Source organism: Cyprinodon tularosa, unplaced genomic scaffold (assembly GCF_016077235.1).
Source record: "Cyprinodon tularosa strain WSP-4 unplaced genomic scaffold, ASM1607723v1 ctg814, whole genome shotgun sequence".
NCBI classification, from domain to species: Eukaryota; Metazoa; Chordata; class Actinopteri; order Cyprinodontiformes; family Cyprinodontidae; genus Cyprinodon; species Cyprinodon tularosa.
Genome location: NW_024039579.1, coordinates 195,996 through 219,983, shown reverse-complemented (window position 1 = coordinate 219,983; position 23,988 = coordinate 195,996). Strand labels below are relative to the sequence as shown.

At 40.7% G+C, this 23,988-nt stretch overlaps 1 protein-coding gene and 1 pseudogene across 1 annotated transcript in view; one reads left to right on the top strand and one right to left on the bottom strand.

Annotated features, from left to right (window-relative positions):
- Positions 1-355: 355 nt before the first annotated feature.
- nol8 (nucleolar protein 8) overlaps positions 356-23,988 on the bottom strand; it is a 29,814-nt gene continuing 6,181 nt past the window's right edge. Inside the window, exons 4-18 of the mRNA XM_038272026.1 lie at positions 21,877-21,955; positions 19,595-19,751; positions 14,972-15,276; positions 11,919-12,166; positions 10,559-11,523; positions 6,323-6,472; positions 6,104-6,229; positions 5,600-5,699; positions 3,466-3,601; positions 3,300-3,383; positions 2,728-3,026; positions 2,507-2,651; positions 1,110-1,174; positions 894-976; positions 356-462 (exon numbers count right to left, since the gene is read on the bottom strand). Coding sequence (XP_038127954.1) covers positions 403-462; positions 894-976; positions 1,110-1,174; positions 2,507-2,651; positions 2,728-3,026; positions 3,300-3,383; positions 3,466-3,601; positions 5,600-5,699; positions 6,104-6,229; positions 6,323-6,472; positions 10,559-11,523; positions 11,919-12,166; positions 14,972-15,276; positions 19,595-19,751; positions 21,877-21,955 — 3,002 coding nt within the window. The 3' untranslated portion in view covers positions 356-402. The remainder of the gene's footprint in view (positions 463-893; positions 977-1,109; positions 1,175-2,506; positions 2,652-2,727; positions 3,027-3,299; positions 3,384-3,465; positions 3,602-5,599; positions 5,700-6,103; positions 6,230-6,322; positions 6,473-10,558; positions 11,524-11,918; positions 12,167-14,971; positions 15,277-19,594; positions 19,752-21,876; positions 21,956-23,988) is intronic.
- LOC119774493 lies at positions 17,620-19,518 on the top strand (annotated as a pseudogene).

Sequence of the window (23,988 nt, the reverse complement as noted above, 5' to 3'; positions counted from 1 at the left end):
CTGTGTAAACAAATGATGCATTTTATTGAATGTATTTTAATCAATTATCAAACAGACAGAAGTCAAATGTAGCCCAGGAGTCATTAAGTTCAAACTTAGAGGTTTGCTTCTTTATTAAAGGGTGGATATAGTAAAAATAATAATGACATATCTTCAGAGACTTGTTTTATTATTCCTGAGTTTCAATCTCACACTCTTTATGTTTTAATCTAGTTTTGTTTGCCTGTAGCTGATTGGCTGCAGCACAAATCCAGTTTGAACTCAGCAGCTACTAGAACATCACAGACTCTTCAGAGATAAATTCACTCCTGCTGGATCAGAACATTGAAACCACAGAGGAGGAGGAAATCATCCCTGGATTAAGAGTTTAATGGAACACAAAGACAACATTTCCCACAATCCTCAGCTCTTCTGAAAGGTCTTCAGCTTCCTCCTGGCATCTTTATGCTTCTTGCGGTACTCCTGAGGAAGCAGGTAAAAACAGATGTGTTTAGCTCTTTACTCTGCCTCGTCTGACAGACATGTTTTCTGTTATTATGGTAGAATAACCATCAGAGCCTAATCCTGTATATCTAAAAACCAGAGGAGTCTCCCAGCATATAATCAGAGATTTTGAAGAAAAACAAGGTAAACTCCTTCTCATTGCTGATTTTAGTTTTCTGCTTCTAATCCTCTCAGATCCAACTTTTGCAGAAGTTTGTGAAGATCTTTCTGCAGATTATTGATTTAAGGATCTGCTGCTTGAACAAAACAGTTCAGAGATTTATACTTATAGGGGGCGACAAAGTAGACTTTAAAACAGCATTTTCAGTCTGATTTAGGAACCAAAGTGATTCCAGTCACTCTTTTTAGTTCAAAGAATCACTGATGGAGCAGACAGAAATGATACTGACCTGTTTGAGCGTAATCGTCCTCTCCTCCCACTGCTCCCTCTGCTGCTCCAGCTGGGAGGTCCGACAGAACAACCTGGGTCCCTCTGAAGGAGGAAACAGAGCAGAGGTTAAAACAATTAGCCAGACTTTAACTGAACAAACAGGTAAATCATTATGTGTTATGTTCAGAACTTAAAAAGAAGGACCAGCACCACAAAGTGCCATAAAACCTCCCACCTTTCAGTCTGTGGTCATCAGAAGAGAAGAAGAAGAAGAAATCAGGCTTTGAATGAGCCTCCACTCTGTAAAGAAAAAAAAACAAAAGGTAGAAAATTTATCTTAAATAAAATCGATGATCTTTTTTTGTCCAAAACCATGTGAGTGCAGAGTTTTCTTCAGGAAGACATAATATCTAAACAAATAAATGTTTTGATCCATCAAGAAATTCCACATTTAAAGTCATTTAAGAGACTCAGAGAACAGATATTGGTATGTTAAAAAAAATAAATTCAAAAATAACAACTGGATTTGGTTAAAAATAGTTTTAATCTCAACTTAATCTGGAGCCTGTTTAGATGAGAGGATCTCAAATGTTCAGGTGATTAAATTCTTTAGCACCCCCTAGTGCACAGCCTGATGCACAAACACACCGGTTGGGTGCAGCTTTTTAATCTCTGATAGGAATTTTTTCCATGTCACACTGACTGCATGTAGAGAGGCTCTGACTAGGCAGGGTGAGCAGATCTGTGCAGATATTTTTTTTATCTCTGTCTCTGTGCTATAAACAAATTTAAATAATTTACCCCATTTGACTGGGTCAGTTTATGAAAAGTTACAACAAAAAAACCGGTCCAGCAGTAGGCTCAAGCAAAGCCTATAGCTTATAGCAAATCTTTATACGCCTTTATTAAAAACATAATGAGATCTACACCTAAATTCTCAGATTGTGATTCTCAGAGAGATCTGGGAAGTTTATCCAAGTTTTGCTTTTCTTTTTTCATAGAGGTGAGAGCAATATGCCGTGCTTAATAACCTGCCCCACTTTATTTTGTTTTTTTGTGAGGCGCAACAGGATCATTACTTTACTATATCCGTTTTTTCTGCTCCTTAAGTTTTTTTTTTTCTTCCTCGAGGAGATTGATAAACTGAACTTTCTGTCTCGTTGTGAGGCTCCAAGAGGATCACTACTTACCACAGAAGTAAATTGTACAAGCATAAAAAATGAAGCAGCTCCCTTATTTTTGATGCTCCTGCTGCTTGCAGTCTGAGCGTATCATTAGAAGTGCATCCCTGCAGTTGATGCAGCTGATGAGATTTTTACAAATTGTTGTGTGAAAAGTTTGATTCATCCAAAGGATCTTTCTTTTAATAAACCTGATTTTATAGACCTGATTTCATGCTTTCATTTAAATATCAGTCTAAAGGAAAGCCATAAACATCTACAGACCTCTAAATAAATAAAGTTATTCAGTATTTACTGATGCATTTATTTGTGCATCAGCAGCAAACTGTTCTGACTTCGTCTTCAACTATGATATTTATTTACTTACAGTCTAATTGTCTTGTTTCTTCTACTGGAATTTTATCATAAACTGGATTAAATTAAAAACGATGAACTCGGATCTTTTCCTCACTCTGTGTTTTTAGCCTCAGAGCTGCTTTGCTTCTGCTCTTCCTCCTCTTCTTCCTGCTCCTCCTCCTCAGAGCTGCTGTCATGGAAACGTGGGTCTTGATGCCAGGAGACCTTGGGAGCCTGGATCTTCTCAGCTTTGTACTCGGCTGTTGAAGAGATTAAAGCGATTAATAGAAATATGCTCCATACGTCGGTCTGATTAACGGATCTGTTGAGACTCACTCGTTTCTCCGCTTCCAGCCTCTGATTCGTCTCCAAAGAAGGAAAACCTGAATCCAGTGGATTCCTCAGACTTGGTGCTGGGATCAGCTGACAGGAGGGAGGACAGCGCCTGTTCTTCCTCTCCTCCTCCCTCTTCATCCTCCAGCTGATCCCAGTTTCTCTCCTCCTCTCCCTCAGCAGAGCCGTCGTTGGTCTGTCCGAACACGGCCTTCAGGTCTCCAGTCACCTCGAAGTAAATCTCTTTGGAGACTTCAGGAAGCTTCTGAGCCTCTTCCCTCTTCTTCCTGCGGGCCGCCTTACTGCAAACACAACAAGAGATCCACAGGAAGCTGATGGAAAACCTCTGATTGGATCTCTAGTATTTGCAAAGTTGAACTTTCTCTCTTAGACAGATTTATTTAAATAAAAAATCTGCTGCTTTGTGAGTTTTCTGAGCTAAACTTTGAGTGAAAAAGTGTCTGCAGACTGATGGGGGGTGGCCAGGAAGTGGTCGGTTTCAGCTTCAACAGGAATTAGACTCAGCCATGGAGGAAGGAGCCGGTTTGAACTGAGGATGGAGGTTGTTTCTTTACCTCTCCTTCTGGGTTTCATCTGTTTTGGTCTCAAACGCAGCGTGTTCCTCTTTGCTCGGGTCGTAATGCAGCGCAGACACGTCTCTGCAGAAGAAGAAAATAAATAAAAAAAGACTTTAGTTTCAGAAAAGTTAACAGCTGGCAAACTTCTGACTTCCAGACCCACCTGAACTTCTTGGCTTTGCTGGACGACTTGCTGCTGCTTTGATGGCTGCTTCCAAGGACGCTCTGCAGGATGGACAGATTCTTCTTCTTCTCCTCTTCTAGAGCCTCATCGTCGTCCATCAGACTCTTCTGTGCTTCTAAATAAACAATTAAAAACCCTTGAATGTTTTGGTACATAGAGACCTGCAGTAAGTGATGTCATCAACCACAATCTCTTAAGAAGGACACAGCTTTACTGTTGACTGTACAGAAGAAGAAGTTCTCATTTCTTCTGCTGGAGGGGGATGAGTGGATCTGCTTCATGCAGTCAAACTGTTACAGGCTTAGGCTATGTTCACACAGGAGCCTGAAGTGACCCAAATGCGATTTTTTTGCCCCTATGCGACCTGGATCTGATCTTTTCATAGCTGTCAGAACAACACAGATCCGATTTTTTCCAATGCGACCCAGGCCGCTTGGCCATGTGGACCTGAATCCGATACGAATCTGAGCTTTTCAAATGCGACCTGCATCTGAACGGCCAGGTCGCATCCATCCCACCTGAATGTCAATAATACCCGACAAAGATCACTATTCTGGGTCTTGCTATGCAGAAGCGAGAAGAAAACAACAACCACAGCGGATGATGATGCGGTGAGCAGTGTTTATGTTTAACCATATTGAAAAGATTGAGTTTTAATGGTTGGAAAAGATCGTTAGATGCGCTCCAGTGCTACCATTCATGTTAACTTCTGCAAACATAGAGCACGATTGATTGTGACATCACTGCGTCCTCTACCGTTCATGCGGCAAACTTGCGTTGTATAAATGGGGTTTGTGCATAACTCCAGAGAGTGCAAAACGCTGCAGCACGTCTTTTATCTCTCACTTGTAAATATGAGCACATTACCCCAATTTAAGCCTCATTACACTGGCTCCCTGTACATTTTAGGATTCATTTTAAAGTTCTTTTATTTGTTTTTAAGTCTCTCCATGGTCTTGCTCCATCTTATCTTTTTGAGTTGCTCCGCCTTCATGCACCCTCCCGTTCACTCAGCTGCTTCTTAAGGAGCCAAAAACTAAACGGAACATTAGGGGCCATCGTGGTTTTCTCTGTGGCAGCTCCAAAAATGTGGAACAACCTTCCATTGCAAATTAAATTATCTACTTCTTCGTCTGATTTTAAATCTTAAAGAACTCATCTCTATTCTTTGGCTTTCTAAACTGTGTGAGATGTTGATTATGGTCTGTGATACCTTATTTTAAATCAATTTTATTATAGATTTTATACTTTCGATTTTAATTTAATCTTTTATGCTTGTATGTTTTTTTTTTTAAGTCTGTGAAATGGTTTTATGTTGTTTCACTGTACAGCACTTTTGTCCTTTGAGAAATTTTAAAGTGCTTTATAAATAAAGTTGGATTAGATTGAATGCAGGTCACACAGGAGATCACATACAAGTCGCATATATTTGGAAATGGCAACGCAAAAAAAAACAAAAAAAAAAAAAACGGATTTAACAAAAACAAAAAATCAGATTTGAGCCTTAAGGCCTGCAGTGTGAACGTAGCCTTAAACACAAATCAAAGCTGAACCGTTTACCATTTATTTCATGTTCCTGCATGCACAGACCGTCTCTGCTGCTCCTGGCATGGAGCCTGTTATGATCTGACAGAGAAAAGTATCATGCCGGGTTGGAAGCTGTATGTTTGTAACACCAGACATCTGTCCTGCTGAACTAGCAGCACAGATGTGTTTTATTTAGTTTATAGATGATGATATACTAAATATCCAGCATTACTGAAAGTCTACATGTTTCCAGGAAGGTTTCAATGTTCTTTTCCAGCTTTTTAAAATTAAAAAGAGAAAAATCTTCAGAATATGCAACTAAAAGCAACTTTAGAGACTTCAGATACTTTAAAACAGTATATGATCAAAGAAGTGATTAAATGGAATGAAATCCGCAGAAATTAGACCATATTTTCTGATGTAATGATGCAGCTAATAAATGCCAGAGATCATGAAGCAAAAGATGGTTTATCTTTGATTTATCAGCAGGAAAGAAACTAACTGGTTCTGTTTGGTTTGATCCGTTTGATCATTAATGAAACATCCTGCTTTCATCCTGACTTCATCTTTATCCAAATCTTCTCACCTGTCTGCTTTTCCTCCTCTTCATCCTCTTCTTCCTCCAGAAACCGGGAGTCCATCCGGAACCGTTCGTCTGTCCCAAAGCGAGACTGTAGCGCCATCAGCTGGATGAAAAACACACCTTGGTTAGACTTTGAATCCCAGAGCTCTGCTGACAAAGAGCCTGGACCTTATAAAATAAAATATTCAAACTGACATCCAAACCAAAAAAACTGCATAACTGCACCACATATTTCAATGCATTTTTTTTTTTTTTGCACCACACTGTTTACATTTGATCACTGCTGCACTTTAAGAAATGGAAAAGTCATGAGAGCTGTACAAAACCAAATTTCGTTTGAACTCTGTGTATAAAAAATGACAATAAAAGCCATAAGAGCAGAACTTTAACTCGACCCGACTGCAGCTTTGGACAGAACCGCAGCAGATTTTCCTCAGCTCTTCATCAAAGACTGATTTACTGCTGTCCAAGAAAAGCTGTTATTAATCTCAACCTGAGGGCTCAGACCTTCTGTCCACCTGGACCTTCAAACTCCGGCCGGATGTCAAATCTGCTGCGATCCTCTTCTTCATCAACTTCCTCATCATCGTCGCTGCCGGCAAACAGCTGCGGACCCGACGGCTTCTGGCGCTCCTGGAAACAGGCAGAGGTGAGCCGCTGCCCCACGAGGAGAACGGGAACCAGAGATAATCAAAGGACCACAAATGCTCTGACATCATCACTCACCGCTCTCTGTGAGGCGATCTGATTGGCTGCTTCTCCGTCAGATGAGGCGTTGTCTTCTGATTGGCTGTCCTGGATAACGGACGTCTTATTTTCCTCCTCATCATCTGAGCTGAAGACTATGTGTTTCCCTGAGGTTGAAGGTGGAGCGTCCTGATGGAAAGCAGGAAAAAGGAAAAAAGCTTGACTGCTGCAAAGTGTTTACATCATCGTTCTTAGGTGGAGGCAGAGTCAAAAAGATTTCTTCTGGGATTTTATCTTGTTTAAAGTTCAGAAACCTTAATGTTTAAACAAAAATTAACATGTAGAAAAGAAGAGCCAGAATTCAAATGATGATTTTTCTTAATTTAAGGGGAGAAATCAGGGTGAATCAACCTGATCCAACATGAAACAGTATTGAACAACTTGTTAAATCCCTAATTTTACTTCATTTCTCTAGTCTCAACAACAGCCAATTACTGCTAAACCTGTAGAAACAAGAAATCAGCCAATGAGAGCCTGTCTGACAACATGAAGTAGGCTTAAGGATCTCTAAAAGCAACACAACAAATCCTGATCTGAAGTCATCCAAGAACAGATGAAACCGTCACCAATCAGTCTGGAGAGAATCACAAAGCGACTTCTAAGGCTTTAGGACATAAGAGATCTGCAATCAGAACCATGCAAGGGCGTAGGTTTGATTTGAACTTTGGTGGGGACACTATTGGTCGGGTGTCATTGGTGCTGCAATATGCATGCCCTTTTTTATGCTTGATGTGAGCATCCGTACTGATAAGACGAATTCATTGTTAAAAGAGAAAAGCATAATTTTGCTACATTAATAAAAATCTTATAAGCTCTACACTCATTAGATGCTGTTTATCAATGTTTGAAGTATCACCGGCTCTGATGAATGTGGAATTAGGACTGTTTTCCACTTTGTAAATGGTTTCATTAATGACTAATAGAGAAGGTAAATACAGTATTTTCTTTTGAAGATATACAATTGTGCAGAGTTAAACCCCACTCTTATATTTTACCTACTATTCTCTCTCTGTATCAAGCAAAATAATACATTCATTAAAATATTAACTTCACTATAAAATTTGAACATCTGGGCTGTAGTTACTCTGTGTAGCCCATTTCATGTATTTTATCTAGGGCTGAAAAAATGAATCGTATTAATTGATTATTTCAATAATCATCAACTAATTTAGTATGTGATTAATCATTAACTGGAGAATGGAGACTATAAACATAATAAAAATGTAAAATGTCCCTTTCCCCTACAGAGCAACCCACTTAGATCAGTAATTATACCAAAAGTGTAAAAAAAAAAAAAAAAAAAAAAAAAAAAAAAAATAATAATATATATATATATATATATATATATATATATTATTATATATACATGTACATAAGTGTATTCAAATATAAAATTATTTTTAACAATTATAAAAGACAATATAACACTATCTTATCTGTAATTTAACATTATTCAAAATAAACAGTCAGATTCAAGCATTTTTACCAGACATTAATGTTTGTACTAATTTACTTATAGACTGTGTGGAAATCTATGTAAGATAAAATCAATGTTTATATTCTTCCTTTGTTTGTTCTTGTCTTTATCCTATTTCTAGAAGTATAAATAGTCAATAAAATAGAACTATTATCATGTGGAACCCTAATTATGCTTTTTAAATGAAAAACAGCAGATGTTTAGGCCCCATTTCTTGTTGTTGTACTCTATAAGAGAAATAACACCTGAACTTTCTCAAAGAGTCATAAAAAAATGAAAACAGTAATAGCAACTAAATATTGGTAAAAAGGAAACACTCACTTTTTCTTTTTTAGTTGGCTGTGGATAAGAATCAGAAATGCTGATGGCTTACAGCCTTTATTTGCCCATTTTGTGTCTTCAGAACTCCTGGCTGACTCAGAATATTTCGCTTTATAAAAGAAAAAAAAAAAGGTTTTTGTTTTTTAGTGTACATGATATTCATTTTTTTTTATTGGGACTAGTTTTGTAGCCTAATATTTATTGTAGTAACCGCAGCATTCTAGTGTGAATAAATTTTCAATGTTGTGCTCCAAGCACAGAGACTAGAAAACAGCCAATCAGAGAGAGAGAAGGCGGAATCTAAAGCAGAACAACCAATGAGAGTGGAGTTAAACAGCGCAGCACAGTTCCATGCGCTGCTGCGTGAAAGGGACAGGAGAGACCAGGCAGAGGAGCTGCGAGAGAAAAAGAAGCCATTGCTGTAACAACTACTGCTGTAAATTATAAACATGTTGCTCACATCCAATTATTGGTCGGGACAATTAGGTCGGTTCAAAATGTTGGTAGGGACATGTCCCTATGGTCCCTATGCAAACCTACGCCCATGGAACCATGATCCACAAATAGAGAGAACATGAAGCACTCTAGAACCTTCCCAGGACTGACTGAGCTGCTAAAATTACTCCAGGAGCTCAAAGACTCATCGAGCAGGTCCAAGAAAAACACAGAAAAACAACTAAAGCTCTGCAGGCCTCACTGCCTCAGTTAAGGTCAAAATTCAGCAATCAGGCAAAACAAACTGGGACCAGAACCACTGCTGATCCAGAAGAACACAAAGACATGCCTCACACTGAAAAAACATCTTTATAATCACCAAGACGTCTGAAAATGTTCTGTAGACTGAAAAGACAGTAGGAGATTTTTTTTGGGTAGTGTAGTCATGGTGCCTCTGATATGAAACCAACAGAACCGAAACAGAACAACAGACCTCCATTCCAACATGGTGTTGGTGGTGTGATGGTCTGGGCCCGTTTGCTGCTACATTAACTGGACCAGGGCCTTTAACTGATAGAACCACAGGTTCTGCTCTCTAGCAGGAGAACCTGTAGGAGAATGTCTGACCATCAGTTTGTGGCCCTAAGTACAAAATATCTTGGGGTAGAGAGCAAAGGGTGACCCAAAGCACCTCTGATACCTTCAACAAGAGAGAAAGTGTTGGAGAGACCTAGTCAAACTCTGCGGTTAAATCAAACTCACAAGCTGTGCGATGATAACCTGACTCCGCCAGATGGATTGCTCCGCATATCCATCTGGAAACCTTCCGTTGAAGTAATTTTGGGAGGGGGCGAAAATACTGGTTAGCTGATTGGCCTATGTTGGTGATAGACGGGCCAAATAAACCAATCAGATCAACGAAGCATATGACGTACTAACAGAGCGACGACGAAAACACAACCACAAGCCAGGCACAAGCCAGTTGATAGATCAAACTCTTGCCGAAACCAGTCGGGAGAAGAGCAAAAACATCTTTTCCTCTGAGAAAAGCCTCCAGAGCAGTGTTCTGCTCTTCTTTCAGTCAAGAAATACTCTGTAATTCCGATAAAACTATGCTGATTGGACGTTCGTTTGGTGAACGGCTCCAAATTTTTCAACGGAAAGTAGCCAGACTGATCTGCGAGTGAAACCTTGAAAGCTTGCGAGATCAGGATGGTCTCACGAGGCTCGTATGATTAATCTATAAAACACTCATGGTGGAAACTCAGGGACTCATCGCCATTTATCATGACTAAGGCAGGAAGTTATTAGATTTATTTTTTTTTCACATTTCTTTGATGATCTTGAGTTGAAACAATGGTGGAAAATTGAAGATATCTATTAGGGTGTAAATACTTTCTCAAAGCACTGTATATCTGCAGAGATGTTATCACCAGGGAGGCATGTTGCTATAAATATTTAGTAGTGGTTCCTAGAATGGGAGGCAGATCTTTTAGTTATCAGGCTCCTCTCCTGTGGAACAAACTACCAGCTTTAGTCTATCAGGCAGAAACCCTGTCTACTTTTAAGGCTAGTTTTAAACTTTAACTCTTATTAAAGCTTGTAGTTAGAGTGGCTCAGGTTATCCTGAGCTATCTTTTTTTTACGGCACTAGCAACTCGTTTTTTCGACAGTAGGCTGAGAGGAAAGGTGGTATGAGAGAGGGGGAGAGACATGCGGCAAAGGACCACAGGTCAGATTCAAAACGGAAAGAAACAAAAAAAAGGGTCGGCCGCGTCAATGACCAAGGTTTCCGTACATGTGTCGTGCGCGCCAACCACTGCGCCACCTGCATGCCCGTCCTAAGCTATCTCTATAGTTGTGCTACTATAGAGTCTGCCATTCTGCCTCATTCTATTCTACATTTCTAAATAATTTTTAAGTTCAAAGTCTAACGTTATGTTCGTTCTGCTTTTTCTTGCTTTTCTGCCACCGACACCCACCAGGTTGGCCAGGGCTCCATGGATGAGCCTCTGGTGCTCCTCCGCCTCTTTTTGTCTCTGTTGGAGAGCAGCCAGTCTTCTCGTGTTGGCCTTCCTCTGCAGCTCCTCTTCTTCCTCTGCAGCCAACACCAACCGCGTAGGAGCCTGGTCTTTCACATCCTCTTCTTCGCTAGAGGAGGACTGGCTGCATGGAGCAGGAGCAGGACGAGGAGCCGCTTGCTCCTCTTCATTAGAACTGCTGGATGAAGCTTGATCTTCTGCTGCAGACATTTGTTTCTCCTCTTCCTCCTCATCCTCTTCACTCCCAGAGGAAGATTCCCCCTCCGTGTCTCTGAGAACATCTTCCTTCTTCGCTCGCTTGTCGGTTGTAGAAGTTTCCCCGTTTTGCTCAGTTTCCTCTGAGACCTGCAGAGACTTTGATGGTTCACCTTCTGTTTTTCTCTTCTTTTTCTGTTCTGCTTTTTCGTCGCTGCTGCTGCTGTCCTCCCCCAGGATGGAGGCAAGGATCTCGTCGGGGGTGATGGCTTCCTTGGGTGCAGGTCGATCAGGGAGCCTAGACTCCAGTTTCAGGCCTGTTCCAAGGATGCTGGGAGCTCTGGTCTCTGCCAGCTTCTGTAAGTCGGCCAAAGAAATCCTCAGATGGGTGGAGTTAGGAGAAAACAAGGCGGGGAAATCAAAATCTGAAGATGAGTCGGAGGCGCTTCCATCATCTTCATCACTCTGTGACTCTGATGAGTCTTTTATTTCTGCAGCTGGATTCTCCTTCTGCAGGGAGGATGAAGGTTTACTACAAGAAACCTTTGCAGGTGTATTTTTTCCTTTTGTTTGTTTCTTTTCATCTGCGCTTTTTGCTGAGACGTGTTCAGGTGTCGGTGATGGAGGTTTATCCTGCAGGCGGGGAGCTGGAGTTCTCCTGGATTCAAACAGTTCATCCGTGTCAGCAGAGTCATAGTCCTCCTCATCTCCTGGATTCATGCAGAGAAAACAGATTATATTGATGTTTAATTACTCATTACTTCCTGTTTCTAGGTTTGCTTTTTAAAGAACTTCAGTAAAACCTGCATCAGTTTCTGGATTTGGACAGAAAATCTGTTTCCCTGCAGTTTTCCTTTGTTCTAATAATCCTATTCCTTTTAACACTTCAATGACTTTCACTGAGGATTAATAACCATAAAATTGCAAACTTCAGGGTTATTTTGTTCATTACTTCCTGTTATCTCATCTCAAAGCTGCATGTCGTTCCACCAGCTGCTGATGGATGGTGGTTCTTCATGTATGGCTTCCTCAGGGATCAGAGATAGATTCCTTCCATTACCTGGGATGAGTTCCTGATATTTTACATTTTTAGAATATTTTTTACCTTTGGGCCCTGGTTTCTCCAAGTAGTCGATCCCCACCACCTCCAGGTTGTCATCCTCTGCATCCTGCTGCAGTGCATGATGGGAGCTCTGCTGCGCAGCCACCAGCCTGCGGATTTCCTCGTCTGAGTCGACGTCGCTGTCAGAAAACCTCCGTCCGTTCCACTGAGGTGCTCTGTGATTGGTTAGCAGGTCTGAGCCGTTGGTGAGCTGATGGACCACAATGTTTCTGTCAGAGCTCTGCTGGAATCTAACAGAAGAAGAAGAAAACAAACATTGGTTATAAATCGGACCCTGCATGTTTCAAGTACTTTGTCCGGTATGCTTGTTCATCTACCAGAGGACTAAAACCTGGAAAAGAAAAGAAAATTTTACTGAATAGTAATTAATAGGGCCTTTGCAGCAAGAAGGTTCTGGGTTCAAATCCTGGCCCGGGGTCTTTCTGCATGGACTACGCATGTTCTCCCTGTGCATGCGTGGGTTCTCTCCAGGTACTCCAGCTTCTTCTCACAGTTCAAAAACCTGACTGTTCGGTTAATTGGCTTCTCTAAATTCTCCTTAGGCGTGAGTGTGTGAATGGCTGTTTGTCTCTGTGTTGCCCTGCGAACGACTGGAGACCTGTCCAGGCTGGACCCCGTCTCTCACCCATAGACAACTGGAGATAGGCAACAGCACCCCTCGTGACATCGCTTGGGATAAGCGTGATGAAAAATGGATGGATGAATAATAATTACATTTAATCAGCAGGAACATGATAAGCAATACGTATTGGTCCTGCTGTGTATAAAGCCTTGAACAACAATCCTGCTGCTACTAGCCTGGCCTATGCCAATATATAATATGCATGGTTGTTTTTTTGTTTGCTCTGCTGTCTGGACCACAAATGGACCTTCAGGACAAAAAATGTAACAGAATCAGAATCAAGTTTATTGTCAAGTAGGTTTGCACTTACAAGGAATTTGTCTTGGTGTTGGTGCAGAGAAATTATATATATATATACAGAATACAAAATCTCTAGCTATAATACAATATAAAACATACAATATACCATATAAAATATATATAAATATTTATTACTAGACATTTTTTCTCCTTTAAAGGCTGATTTACACTTCGAAACCAGGTCTTCTGCGTGTTTCGCAGTGAACTTGGAGACGTCCCCGCCCCCTCCGCAGCACCTCTCCCAAATTGTAGGTGACCGCAGACAGGAGGCCTCTGATTGGTCAAATCTACATCCGCTCTACACTACGCGTATTTCCTGTTTGGTTCCTTACCGGCTTGCTTTGTTTGTATGACCGCCATTGCAGAAAACGACTCGGGAAGTTGGACCAGCAAGAACAGCGAGGCGCACCAGAACACTGCGACCCTTTTCCCACCTGGATTCCCGCTCTTTTTGGTCCTCATGTCCTTCCGTTCTCGCACAAACTTCCTCACCGCCTCGGCCGGTCTACACCCACAGCTAGTTGTCCCTTTTGCGTTGTGGTGTGGAATAACATAACGCAGACCACGCTTCATAATGGGGCATAAATCAAAAATGTCTGCGTCATACCTGCGACAAGCTGACTGCGACACACTGCTGCAGGACGATAACCAGCCCTTAACAGCGTTGGAGCCTCCAGAGAGGTAAACTGTCCTGCATGATTTATACCTTTTTCACTCTGCCCGAAAAACCAGAACACCAGAGCCGATCGACACGTTTATTTACGTGACACTATTGAACGCAATGTACGGACGTCAACAGACCGAGCCAGTCGCTTCTGATCTAACAAGCCGTAACAATTCTGTTTACATTCGACAAACATGGAGCAGCACTGGTAAGAGGGATTCATACGAATAAAATAGCTTATAAATAAGGAATACTGGCTGTGCTCTGTCTTCCTTCAATGTTGCTCTCCATTATTTACTTCCCTGATTTCCGTTGCACTGTCGACATCGTCAATGCTCACCCAGTGCGATGCAGTCATGGGACAGGGAATGTTCCTGAATTCACAAGAACATGAGTATGGACTTGTGTTCTCGCCAAGTATGTTCTTGAAAAGAACACAGGAAAGTCTGGACTCGGGGAGAACGGGAACACGCAGCATAAAAATTGATCAATTGGAACAAAAGTGTACTGATGACATCACCCCATGCTCAGCTCGTCTGGAGCTGCATTTAAACTCCTGTTATTAATAGTCTCTAGATAATAATAAATTCAGACTTTTTTCATTTTTTGGGGTAATAATGATTAACTCAAATAAACATCAAATGAACATTTTTGCCATAGCCGTATGCCATTGACATACGGCTATGCAGAGAGAGGGCTGCTGCAGACGGGCTAACGTTAGCCCTGGCTGCAGTTACCCTCGGAGGTCCACTGGTTGCTGCTGTCCTCTCAACATCGGAATTGTTTTTCAGAAAATGCACTAAATCGGTAAATCTGCCATATAGTGACGCATAAAAGTTGAATTTTCTTGCCACAACTGATCTTAAGGCGTACTTTTATAGAACAACAGCAACAGAAAAGAGAACTTTCAACTTAATACGCTCACAGAGCGTACTTAATACGCTCTATGAGCGCTAACCTGGAAGCTGCTGCTGCAGCAGTGCATGGGTAAATAGGAAGGGGCAAGAACAACGGTCTGCCTGTTCTTGTAAATTGGAACAGTACTAGGGCTGAGGCTGATGGTGTTTCACGAGCACATGAGGAGGCATAAGTAGATATATTGAGAAATGGACACATAGTGGTGGGGGACAGCAGCCATGCAGCTCTCCAACAGGGGGTCGGACTCGGCTTTTTGGTCAAATGGGAAAAGAGACAAAAGCCGATTATTAGCGGGTCAACTTGGTGTAGAAAAACCCGGGTTTTCATTGGTAAAACGGCTTTAGATTTCCCCCTGCTTCGGAACACCTGATTTCAACTTATTAATGGGCTTTTGCTGAACTTGAATCATTTTAACCAGGTGCTAGTAGAAATCTTAAATCTGGATTATATACATCAATAAAAATGCAAAACAGAAACATAAAACGGTATTCATCAATTAATTTTCATACATAAGAAATCACACAGGATTACCTGCTTCTACTAGAAGTGTTTAACTTCAGGGAGTCAGCTGCATCTGTCCGACTCTTCTTGGTTTTGATTGGCTCATATGAGGGGAACTCACCCCTCCTCTTCTTACTGATGTCATCATCCCCTCCCTCGACTTCCCAGGTGAGCTGGGTGACTGATGTAGTCTCGTTTGTTTCTTTCTGGTCCAGCTTGCGGATGTTGTGACTATACTTTGATGGATCGTACTTTAATGTTCGAGCTTTGTTGCCTTTCCGACATCTGAGCTGCAGCACAGGAAGGACTCGACCAAATTTACTGACAACCCAGTCCTGAAAGCAGAAAACAAAATCAAAACCTCTACCTACAAACACAAAACTGCTTTTCATAGAGACAAATGGGGATGTTTTTTTTGTCATCAGCAACAATGAAGTCAAAACCAAACACGGTTGAATCTGCACACAGTGAACTCTACAGACATGGAGAGACATTAGATTGCAGTCAATGTCTGCTTGTCTCCAGATGAATTTGATAATACCAATACTTTTAACCTGGTAAAAGATTCTGGAATTAATCAATTTCATTCAAACTCAAACTGGAAAGACTAATGACAGATGAAGTTGAACAGCTTACTTTGTTGTGTATCTGTTTCAGTTTGAACACCAGATCACCCTTAACAGAGTGAATTTGCAAAATGTATGTCAGTTAGAGGGAAAAACCTTAATATTATTTTAAAATCCACCCCAGCATACTGTGTGCACATCATAAGGTAGGATGAGAGAGTAGTTCCTAAAACAGAACCTAAAATAGAGTCTGTTTTAACCAAAATGTAGCAAGTAGAAATTGGAGTTAAAACAAAGTACTTCAAAAGATTGACTAAAAGAAGTTACACTGATTTTGGTGGATCCCTGTGACCCAGTACACCACTCAGTAGATTAACTTTGGATTCATGACCAACCATCCATCTTCTGATCTGAATCTTTAACTTCCGTTGGGGGCCAGGAAAGTCATTAAGCCCAAACATGTCTGACCAAGCACCAGACGCCAAAGTCTACAACTTGAATACTCTTAATTAGGTTACGATAAATTTCCCCAGAATCCCCAAAAGTCAGTTTTAATATGTCCACCCTTTAATGAAGGGGTCTCACTCTGGCCTGCATGCGAGTGCTGAATCCATATTCAACCAATTAAAACCTTCACTTGAGACAGAGAATTTTTAGATGCAGATATTCAGGACTCAAGCATAAATGATTATCTGTACGAGGTAGAACATTGTCTCAAAGACTGTCCTTTCTCTTTATGTGAGAAATTCATGCATGGCCCAACACAGAAGAGCGACTTCCTCTGGACAAGACTCTGCGGTACATCTACACCTTATGGACAAAGGACATTCTTTTGAGGATGTTCACATTTTGGACAAAGAAAATAGGTGATGTTAAAAAAGACAAACCAACCTTAAACAGAGGGGGTGGACTCAGTTTTCAGCTTTCAAAAACCTAAGATGCAGCAATAGAGTTGATCCAGGTTAACAATTCCCTCTAACGACCCCCTTTCAGACACTTAGATGGGTATGAGGCATTGCAGGCTAACAAAAGAAGCTAAACGAAACCCATTACAAAGGGGTGGACCCCTTCGTCCGTCTCACTTTGCATGTTTTCAAAACACAAACAAGGCTTTGATGGGCTACCTTATAGAGGCTCGAACTCAACGCTATTCCTGACATTTTGAATTGAAAAAGCTTCCTGGATGGGAAGCAAATATGAAAGTAAATCTGTGCCACTGGGATTTAAATAAAAAATGTCACTAAAAATATAAATGTTGTATGCATTTTCAACCTAAAAAAAATTCATTGTCACTATATCTATATAGTTGAAATTTTATTTATTTTCACTTCAAGGTAAAAATTCACATTACTATTTCACAGTTAATACATTTTCAATGCCTGTTTTTTTTTTAGTTTGACTTTTCAGTGTTAAAAAAGCAACATATAAAAAAAAAAATCAGCCTTTCAAAATTTAAACTATATATTTTCAGCAAAAAATTCAACTGGCCTAATTTCACTGTGTTCAATTCAGCGTCTAAATTCAATGTAAAAAGGGAAGGGTTACTTCAGGTCACAGACAGTAGCAATGGATTGTGGTGTCCAACACCCAGCCAATCCCGTTACAGTTTCTTAGTCACATGACAGATTGTGGCGTCCAACACCCAGCCTCTTTGGTCTCAGCAGCAAGAGGAGCAATGAGGAGAGAGACAGTGGGAGAGCAGGTATTAGAAAAGCAAGATACTGTGCAATCAATGAAAGTCAGTTGTGCGAGAGCAGGGAAACCTCTAAAGACACGGGAGGCTGGCTGGCTGACTAGTTGACTTTTGTGACAGTGCTTCAGCAATAGCGCCCCTAGTGGCCAAAGGTTACACGGTGTGCCTTTATAAGAGTTTCGTTGCACATATTTGAAGTATTGTGTAAGAACTCATATAAATTATACTGGAATGTATTTATGACTCATTTCTAACCACTCAGATGCTTCAACAGAAAGATGATGTAAAAATCAATTCAACAAGTTTAGAATGTCTGAAATGTATGACAGGGAAGAGAAACGATAGGCAGAAGGAATCAGACCCAACAGGTTTAAGCTCCTCCTTGCACATATAACACGTCATTGAATGCAAAACAAGATTTTATTCTGTAATGGAGACCAAACTAGCAGCTTCCTCTGAGTGAGTCCAGCTGCAGGAGAGAAAAGTGGAAACCTCCAACACTGCTGCTTCAAGCTGCTCACACTCCACACACTGAAGGTGAGTTGGACCAAGAACACCACTCAGAGTCACTTTGAGGGAAGTTAGTAGAGGAGGGAGGGGAGCCATGACTGACTGGACCTTCTGTGTTTCAGCTTCACTCAGAGACTAAATGGCTTCCAGCTTATAGGAGGATCCAGTTGTTCTGTCATGTAGCCACAGTTTCTGTAAGGAGTGTCTGAAGAACTGGTGGAGAGAGAAACCAGTAAAAGAGTGTCCAGTTTGTAAGAAGAAATATTCAAGGATGGATGTTCTGAAGAACCTGTATGAGACCTTCTTACAGCAGAGAGAGCAGAGAGCTTCAGAGGATCTCTGCAGTCTGCACTCTGAGAAACTCAAACTTTTCTGTCTGGACCATCAGCAGCCAGTGTGTCTCATCTGCAAGGATTCAGAAAAACACACCGAGCACAGATTCAGACCCATCGATGAAGCTGCTCAGCAACACAAGAAGAAACTTCAGGAAACTCTGGAAGCTTTGAAGAAGAAGCTGGAGCTCAGGAAGAAAGTTCAAGAGGAGTTTGATCAGACAGCAGAACACATGAAGGTCCAGGCCCGACACACAGAGAGGCTGATTAAGGAGCAGTTTAAGAAGCTTCATCAGTTTCTAGCAGAGGAAGAGGAGGCCAGGCTGGCTGCACTGAGGGAGGAAGAGGAGCAGAAGAGAGGGATGATGAAGGAGAAGATGGAGGCTCTGAGCAGAGAGATAGCAGCTCTTTCAGACACAGTCAGAGCCACAGAGGAGGAGCTGAGAGCTGAAGACGTCTCATTCCTGAACAACTACAAGGCTGCAGTGGCAAGAGTCCAGCGCTGCCCCCTACTGGAGGATCCACAGCTGCCCTCAGGAGCTCTGATAGACCAGGCCAAACATCTGGGCAACCTGGCCTTCAACATCTGGAGCAACATGAAGAACATGGTGTCCTACACTCCTCTCATCCTGGACCCAAACACTGCTGGTTCAAGACTCATCCTGACTGAAGATCTGACCAATGGGACTTTTGGAGGGAAACAAAGCTTCCTGATAATCCAGAGAGGTTTGGGTATTGGTCCTGGTCTGTCCTGAGTTCTGAGGGCTTTAACTCAGGGAACCACAGCTGGGATGTTGATGTTGAAGACAGTGAATACTGGATGCTTGGTGTGTTAGAAGAGTCTGTCCAGAGGAAGGGAATCATAAAGACTGGATTGTTGGTTATATGGTTTAATAATGGTGAATACTCAGCATTGTCTCGACCATCTCCTTCTAAAGATCTCTCAGTTCAGAAGAAGCTCCAGAGGATCAGAGTGAATCTGGACCGGGACAGAGGAAAGCTGTCCTTCTCTGATCTGGACACTCACACACACATACACACCTTCACACACACCTTCACTGACAAGATGTTTCCATTATTTTCCACTGGTGATGATACAGTAAAAATCTTACCCATGAAGATCTCAGTGAGCAAACAGCAGCTCTGATGTTCTCAGCATGAAGAACACAAAGTCCAAATGAAACCTTATTGATCTGATTGAAACTCAGTGTTTGAAACCGGAAACTGGAGATGATCTGATCTGATCTGACTGATCATCTGGTTGTTTTCAGGTCAGTTTCAGATCTGCTTCATAATCTGTCCAGATGCTACAAACTAAGACATGAAGTGGATGATGTGGAGTTTAGTTTGGTTCTGACAGCAGATCCAGGTGTGCTGATCATGAACAGGGAACAGGTGAGGTTAGTGGAGACATCAGGACCCTGGAGAGCTCTGCTGATGGAAACAAACTGAGATCCAAACATCCAGACTGATGAAGAAAACTCAGGTTTTTTCATGTTTAGTTCAGGAACATCTCAGCAGATTTAATCTAAATAGAAGCTGGCAAACAAACCTTGTGTCCTGGTACTTCAGATCCTGGTACCGCAGCCTTCATTGTGAAGTTTTCTACTCCAGCTTTGCTCAATGAGTCCAGAAGGTTCTGTTTATTTCCTTTAACTGCAGATTTATGAAGCTGATGCTCTTCTGCCTCCTGACGCTCCTGAGCCAACCTGCAACACATTTATTTAATTATGAATCCATGTTGGAGCAGTTTGAAGCACTAATGACTTGCAGCATGACGGTCCTGGGTTTGAATCCCTGCTTTGGTGTCTTTTTCAGAGTTCTTCCAGATTCTAAAATTGTGGGATTGTTTAATTGATGATTACTTAGTGCTCAAATATTTGTTATTATCTGGTTAAGGAAGAGTCCTTGTTCTAACTGTGAACAAACAGCTTGAATAGTTTTAATGATTTCCTATATTTGGAAGCATAAGACTCTGTCATTAAAATATGATTGTCTGGCTGCACACCTTCTCTGTGAATCGCTTTCAGCTTTAATGTTGGTCACTTTTCCTTTACTTCAGGCTCCTCTCCTGTGGAACCAACTACCAGTTTTAGTCCATGAGGCAGACACCCTGTCTACTTTTAAGACTAGGCTTAAAACTTTCCTTTTTGATAAAGCTTCTAGTTAGAGTGGCTCAGGTTATCCTGAGCTATCTCTATAGTTATGCTGCTATAGGCTTGGACTGCTGGAGGACATAGGGACCCCCATTTCATCATTCTGCTTCATTCTATCTCTATTCTCCCACTCTGCAGAATCTGTTAGTTCAATCTCTAATGTTCTGCTCTCTCTGCTTTTTCTCATAGTAGCTTCATCTGGTCTATTCCTGTTTAGAACAGACCAGATGAAAGAAAACTTTGAATCAATTTGACTATATGATCTAGTGAACTGTAAAGTGCCTTAAGATGACTTGTGTTGTGAATTGGCACTATAGAAATAAAATTAATTGAATTGAACTTTTGCTTGCAGCCTCCTAGCTGTGCTGTGAGTGGTTTCCGCCATCATGGAAACGCATGTATTATGTTTTTCTATGTCTTTGGAACAGATTCGATCTAAATCTGAAATAAAACCAGAAAAACTGAGTTAGTGTTCAAGTTTGTGTCAAAGTGTTAAGTGTTTGTTCTATTTAACCAAAAATGGGTTAAGTTTAAGTCCATTCTATTGTACTTATAGATGTAGATCTTTTGGGTGTGGCTAAAAGAATGGTGCTGTGACATCATGCAGATGAAATGTGTGAACAATTAACAAAGGAAGGTGCTTTGGAATGGGCATAGTCAAAGTAAATTAAAGTTGGCTGCATTTCATTGCAGGAAAATTTTAATTACTTAAGAGTTTTTGATCATCCAACTTTAGCTTGGTGATGAAAGACAAATATTTCTGTGGCTTGAATTCTGACACTTCAATAAAAAAGCAAATATCAATGATAATCTCTTATTTACTGTTTTGCAGCGGTTTAAAATTTCACAGAGAAAATCACATATGGGCTGCTCAGTGGAAGTGGGTAGCAATGCTGCCTTGCAGCAAGAAGGTTCCGGGTTTGATTCCCAGCCCAAGGTCTTTCTGCATGGAGTTTGCATGTTCTCCCAGAGCCTGTGTATGTTCTCTCCTGGTACTCCGGCTTCCTCCCACAGTCCAAAAACATGACTGTTAGGTTAATTGGCTTCTATAAATTCTCCTTAGGTGTGAGTGTGTGTGTGAATGGTTGTTTGTCCTGTCTGTCTCTGTGTTGTCCTGCGATGGAGTGGCGACTTGTTCAGGCTTGACCCCGCCTCTCACCCGAAGGCAGCTGGAGTTAGGCACCAGCATCCCTTACGCCCCCAGCAGGGCTAAGGGTGTCAGGAAATGGATGAAAATTAAACACATTCAGGGATCTGCTGGATTTTAATGATTATTTATTATGTTTATTTTTTCTATTTTTTTTTTTATTTCTAGATAAAAAAAAAAAAAAAAAAACTGACGTTTTAAGTTGACTTTCAAAGTTGTTTTTAACAGCTGATTGATTATCTGACTAATGATGGAAATCAGTTTATGTTTAATCCATTCTGATCAGTGATCAGTTTATAAAATACTGAACTACTGATTTCGATTTAACATTATTTAATGAGTCAAACCGAAAAAAAATCAAACTTGTCTTGGTTTGCTGATACAAATTTCTTGTTGCTCAGAAAAGGCTGGTAACCTTTATTCTGGTCTGTAGTGATGTCATTCCTTCATCTTCTTTAGGACTCATTATTTAATTAAACCACACACCCAGCAGCTTCCTCTATAAACATGAAGTTCAAAAATAAAACCGACCTGTGGAGGAAGCTCTCTTTGGCCGTCTCAATCTGCAGCGTTCCTCCTTTCCACTTGGATTTGTTCAGAACCGTCAAACCTGCAGGAGAGAAACAAATATTAAAACTAAATCACCAACAGAAAGACTGGGAGACAAATAAAAACCTTCTATCATAAAAGCATGAAGTTCCAGGACTTCATGCTTTTATGATAGATATGGGAAGTGGAGACTGGAGGGTAGTTAATTTGGCCAAAGTTTGAAAACTTCATTAAGTTCCTTTATTTCAAAACTTAAATAAAACTCAAAGTTTTAATTTATACTCAAATTTCAAGCCTTTTAAAAAAATAAATAAGCCCTCACTGTTTTTTGTAGAGATCTTTATTTAAGTTTCAGAGGAAACCTCAACCTGAAGTCTTTTAACTCAAGACCAAAATCTAATTTAATAGCTTTGGTTATTTCTTCCCTTAGGTCTAAGAGTGAGATGAGAAAAACACCTTTGTTTCTAGATGTTGGAGCTTGGCCTGTTTTTCAGTGTAGTCCTGTTTCTCTGACTGTAACTAACTGGATGTGCTCTCCTCATCCTCTGACATGAGAGCTGGCTTGGAGCTCAAATGCCTGGCTGTGTGTTTCCCGGACAGGGCCACCTGTGGAGCTGGTTTACAGTTGCTTTTTGTATCTATGCTTCTTTTTCTATGTCTGCTTCTGTCTCCTTGAACCCCAGTCGGCCTCAGCAGATGGTCACTCCCACTGAGCCTGGTTCTGTTGGAGGTTTCTTCCTGTTAAAAGGGGGTTTTTCCTCTCCACTGTCGCTACAAGCATGCTTAGTGTGAGGGATTGCTGAAGAGTCAACGAGTCGATGCAATCAACTGGTTTTCCTTAGATGGAAAACTTTGAATCAATCTGACTGGATGATCTGGTTGGTGCCTTGAGATGACATGTGTTGTGAAATGGCGCTATAGAAATAAACTGAATTGAATTAAAGCTAAGATCAGTGGATTTAATATGACTTTATTAAATGCTCAATGGGAATTCCTATTTCTGTTGTTTGTATTTCAGGTATCGATTGTCAATGCTCAAAGGACACACCTTTAGGCTTACTCTTGTTAATTCCAGTAAGGATGCTGAAATCATTCTGATAAAAAAAAAACTTTCCATCTTCATTAATTAGATCAAATCTTAATCTTACTGCAATAACAGACAGAAATATGTGATTTGTGACATATGTCACTTTAACAGGATTCCTGCACCTTTATTTACATCATCATGACCTTATAAGGGCTGATTTCCTTACATTCAACGACGATATGCTTTGACATTTACCAACTGCTAGAGCTGAATATGTCATCTTGGGCTGCACCTAGCGACTGTTTGATTCATACAATCTAGAAAATGCCTCAATAAACGATTTTTGAACATTTACTGCACATCTAAATGGATTGTACATGGTTAAAACAAGTAAAAAATGAGGTGTTCTGGACAGAGCATTACAGAAAAAAAGAAGAAAAAAATGCTGAATGTTAAAAATGTCATGCCATGTCTCTGCATCAAACTGACCATATTGATGCTTTTTTTTAACCTCATGTTTTTTTCTCTCACAAAGTTTACATTTAATCACTCCTGCACTTTAAGAAATTCACAACAAATGTCATCTTAAGGCACTTTCCAGTTCATACAATCAGATTGATTCAAAGTTTTCTATCTAAGGAAAACCAGCTGATTACATTGACTTATTGACTCTTCAGCAATCCCTCACACTGAGCATCCTTGTAGCGACAGTGGAGAGGAAAAACTCCCTTTTAACAGGAAGAAACCTCCAGCCCACTGAGCCTGGTTCAGACGCATTCGTCCGTTTAAATTTGCATGTCTTCTAAGCCAAAACAAGGCTTTGTTGGGCTTCTGTATAAAACCTCGAACTCAACGCTATTTCTGACATTGTGAATTAAAAAAACACTTTGTGGATGGGAAGCGAAACGCCTTCAAACTAGGATAAAAAGTCCAGTAGATGTTATTTTTAACTTTTTTGGAATTGCTCACACTGATTAATGTGCTGTTAGCAGATGCTAACTATGCTAACAATTTAAAGGAAACACAAGAATGCAGTTCAGAGCAAACAAGGGACAACAACATGTTTA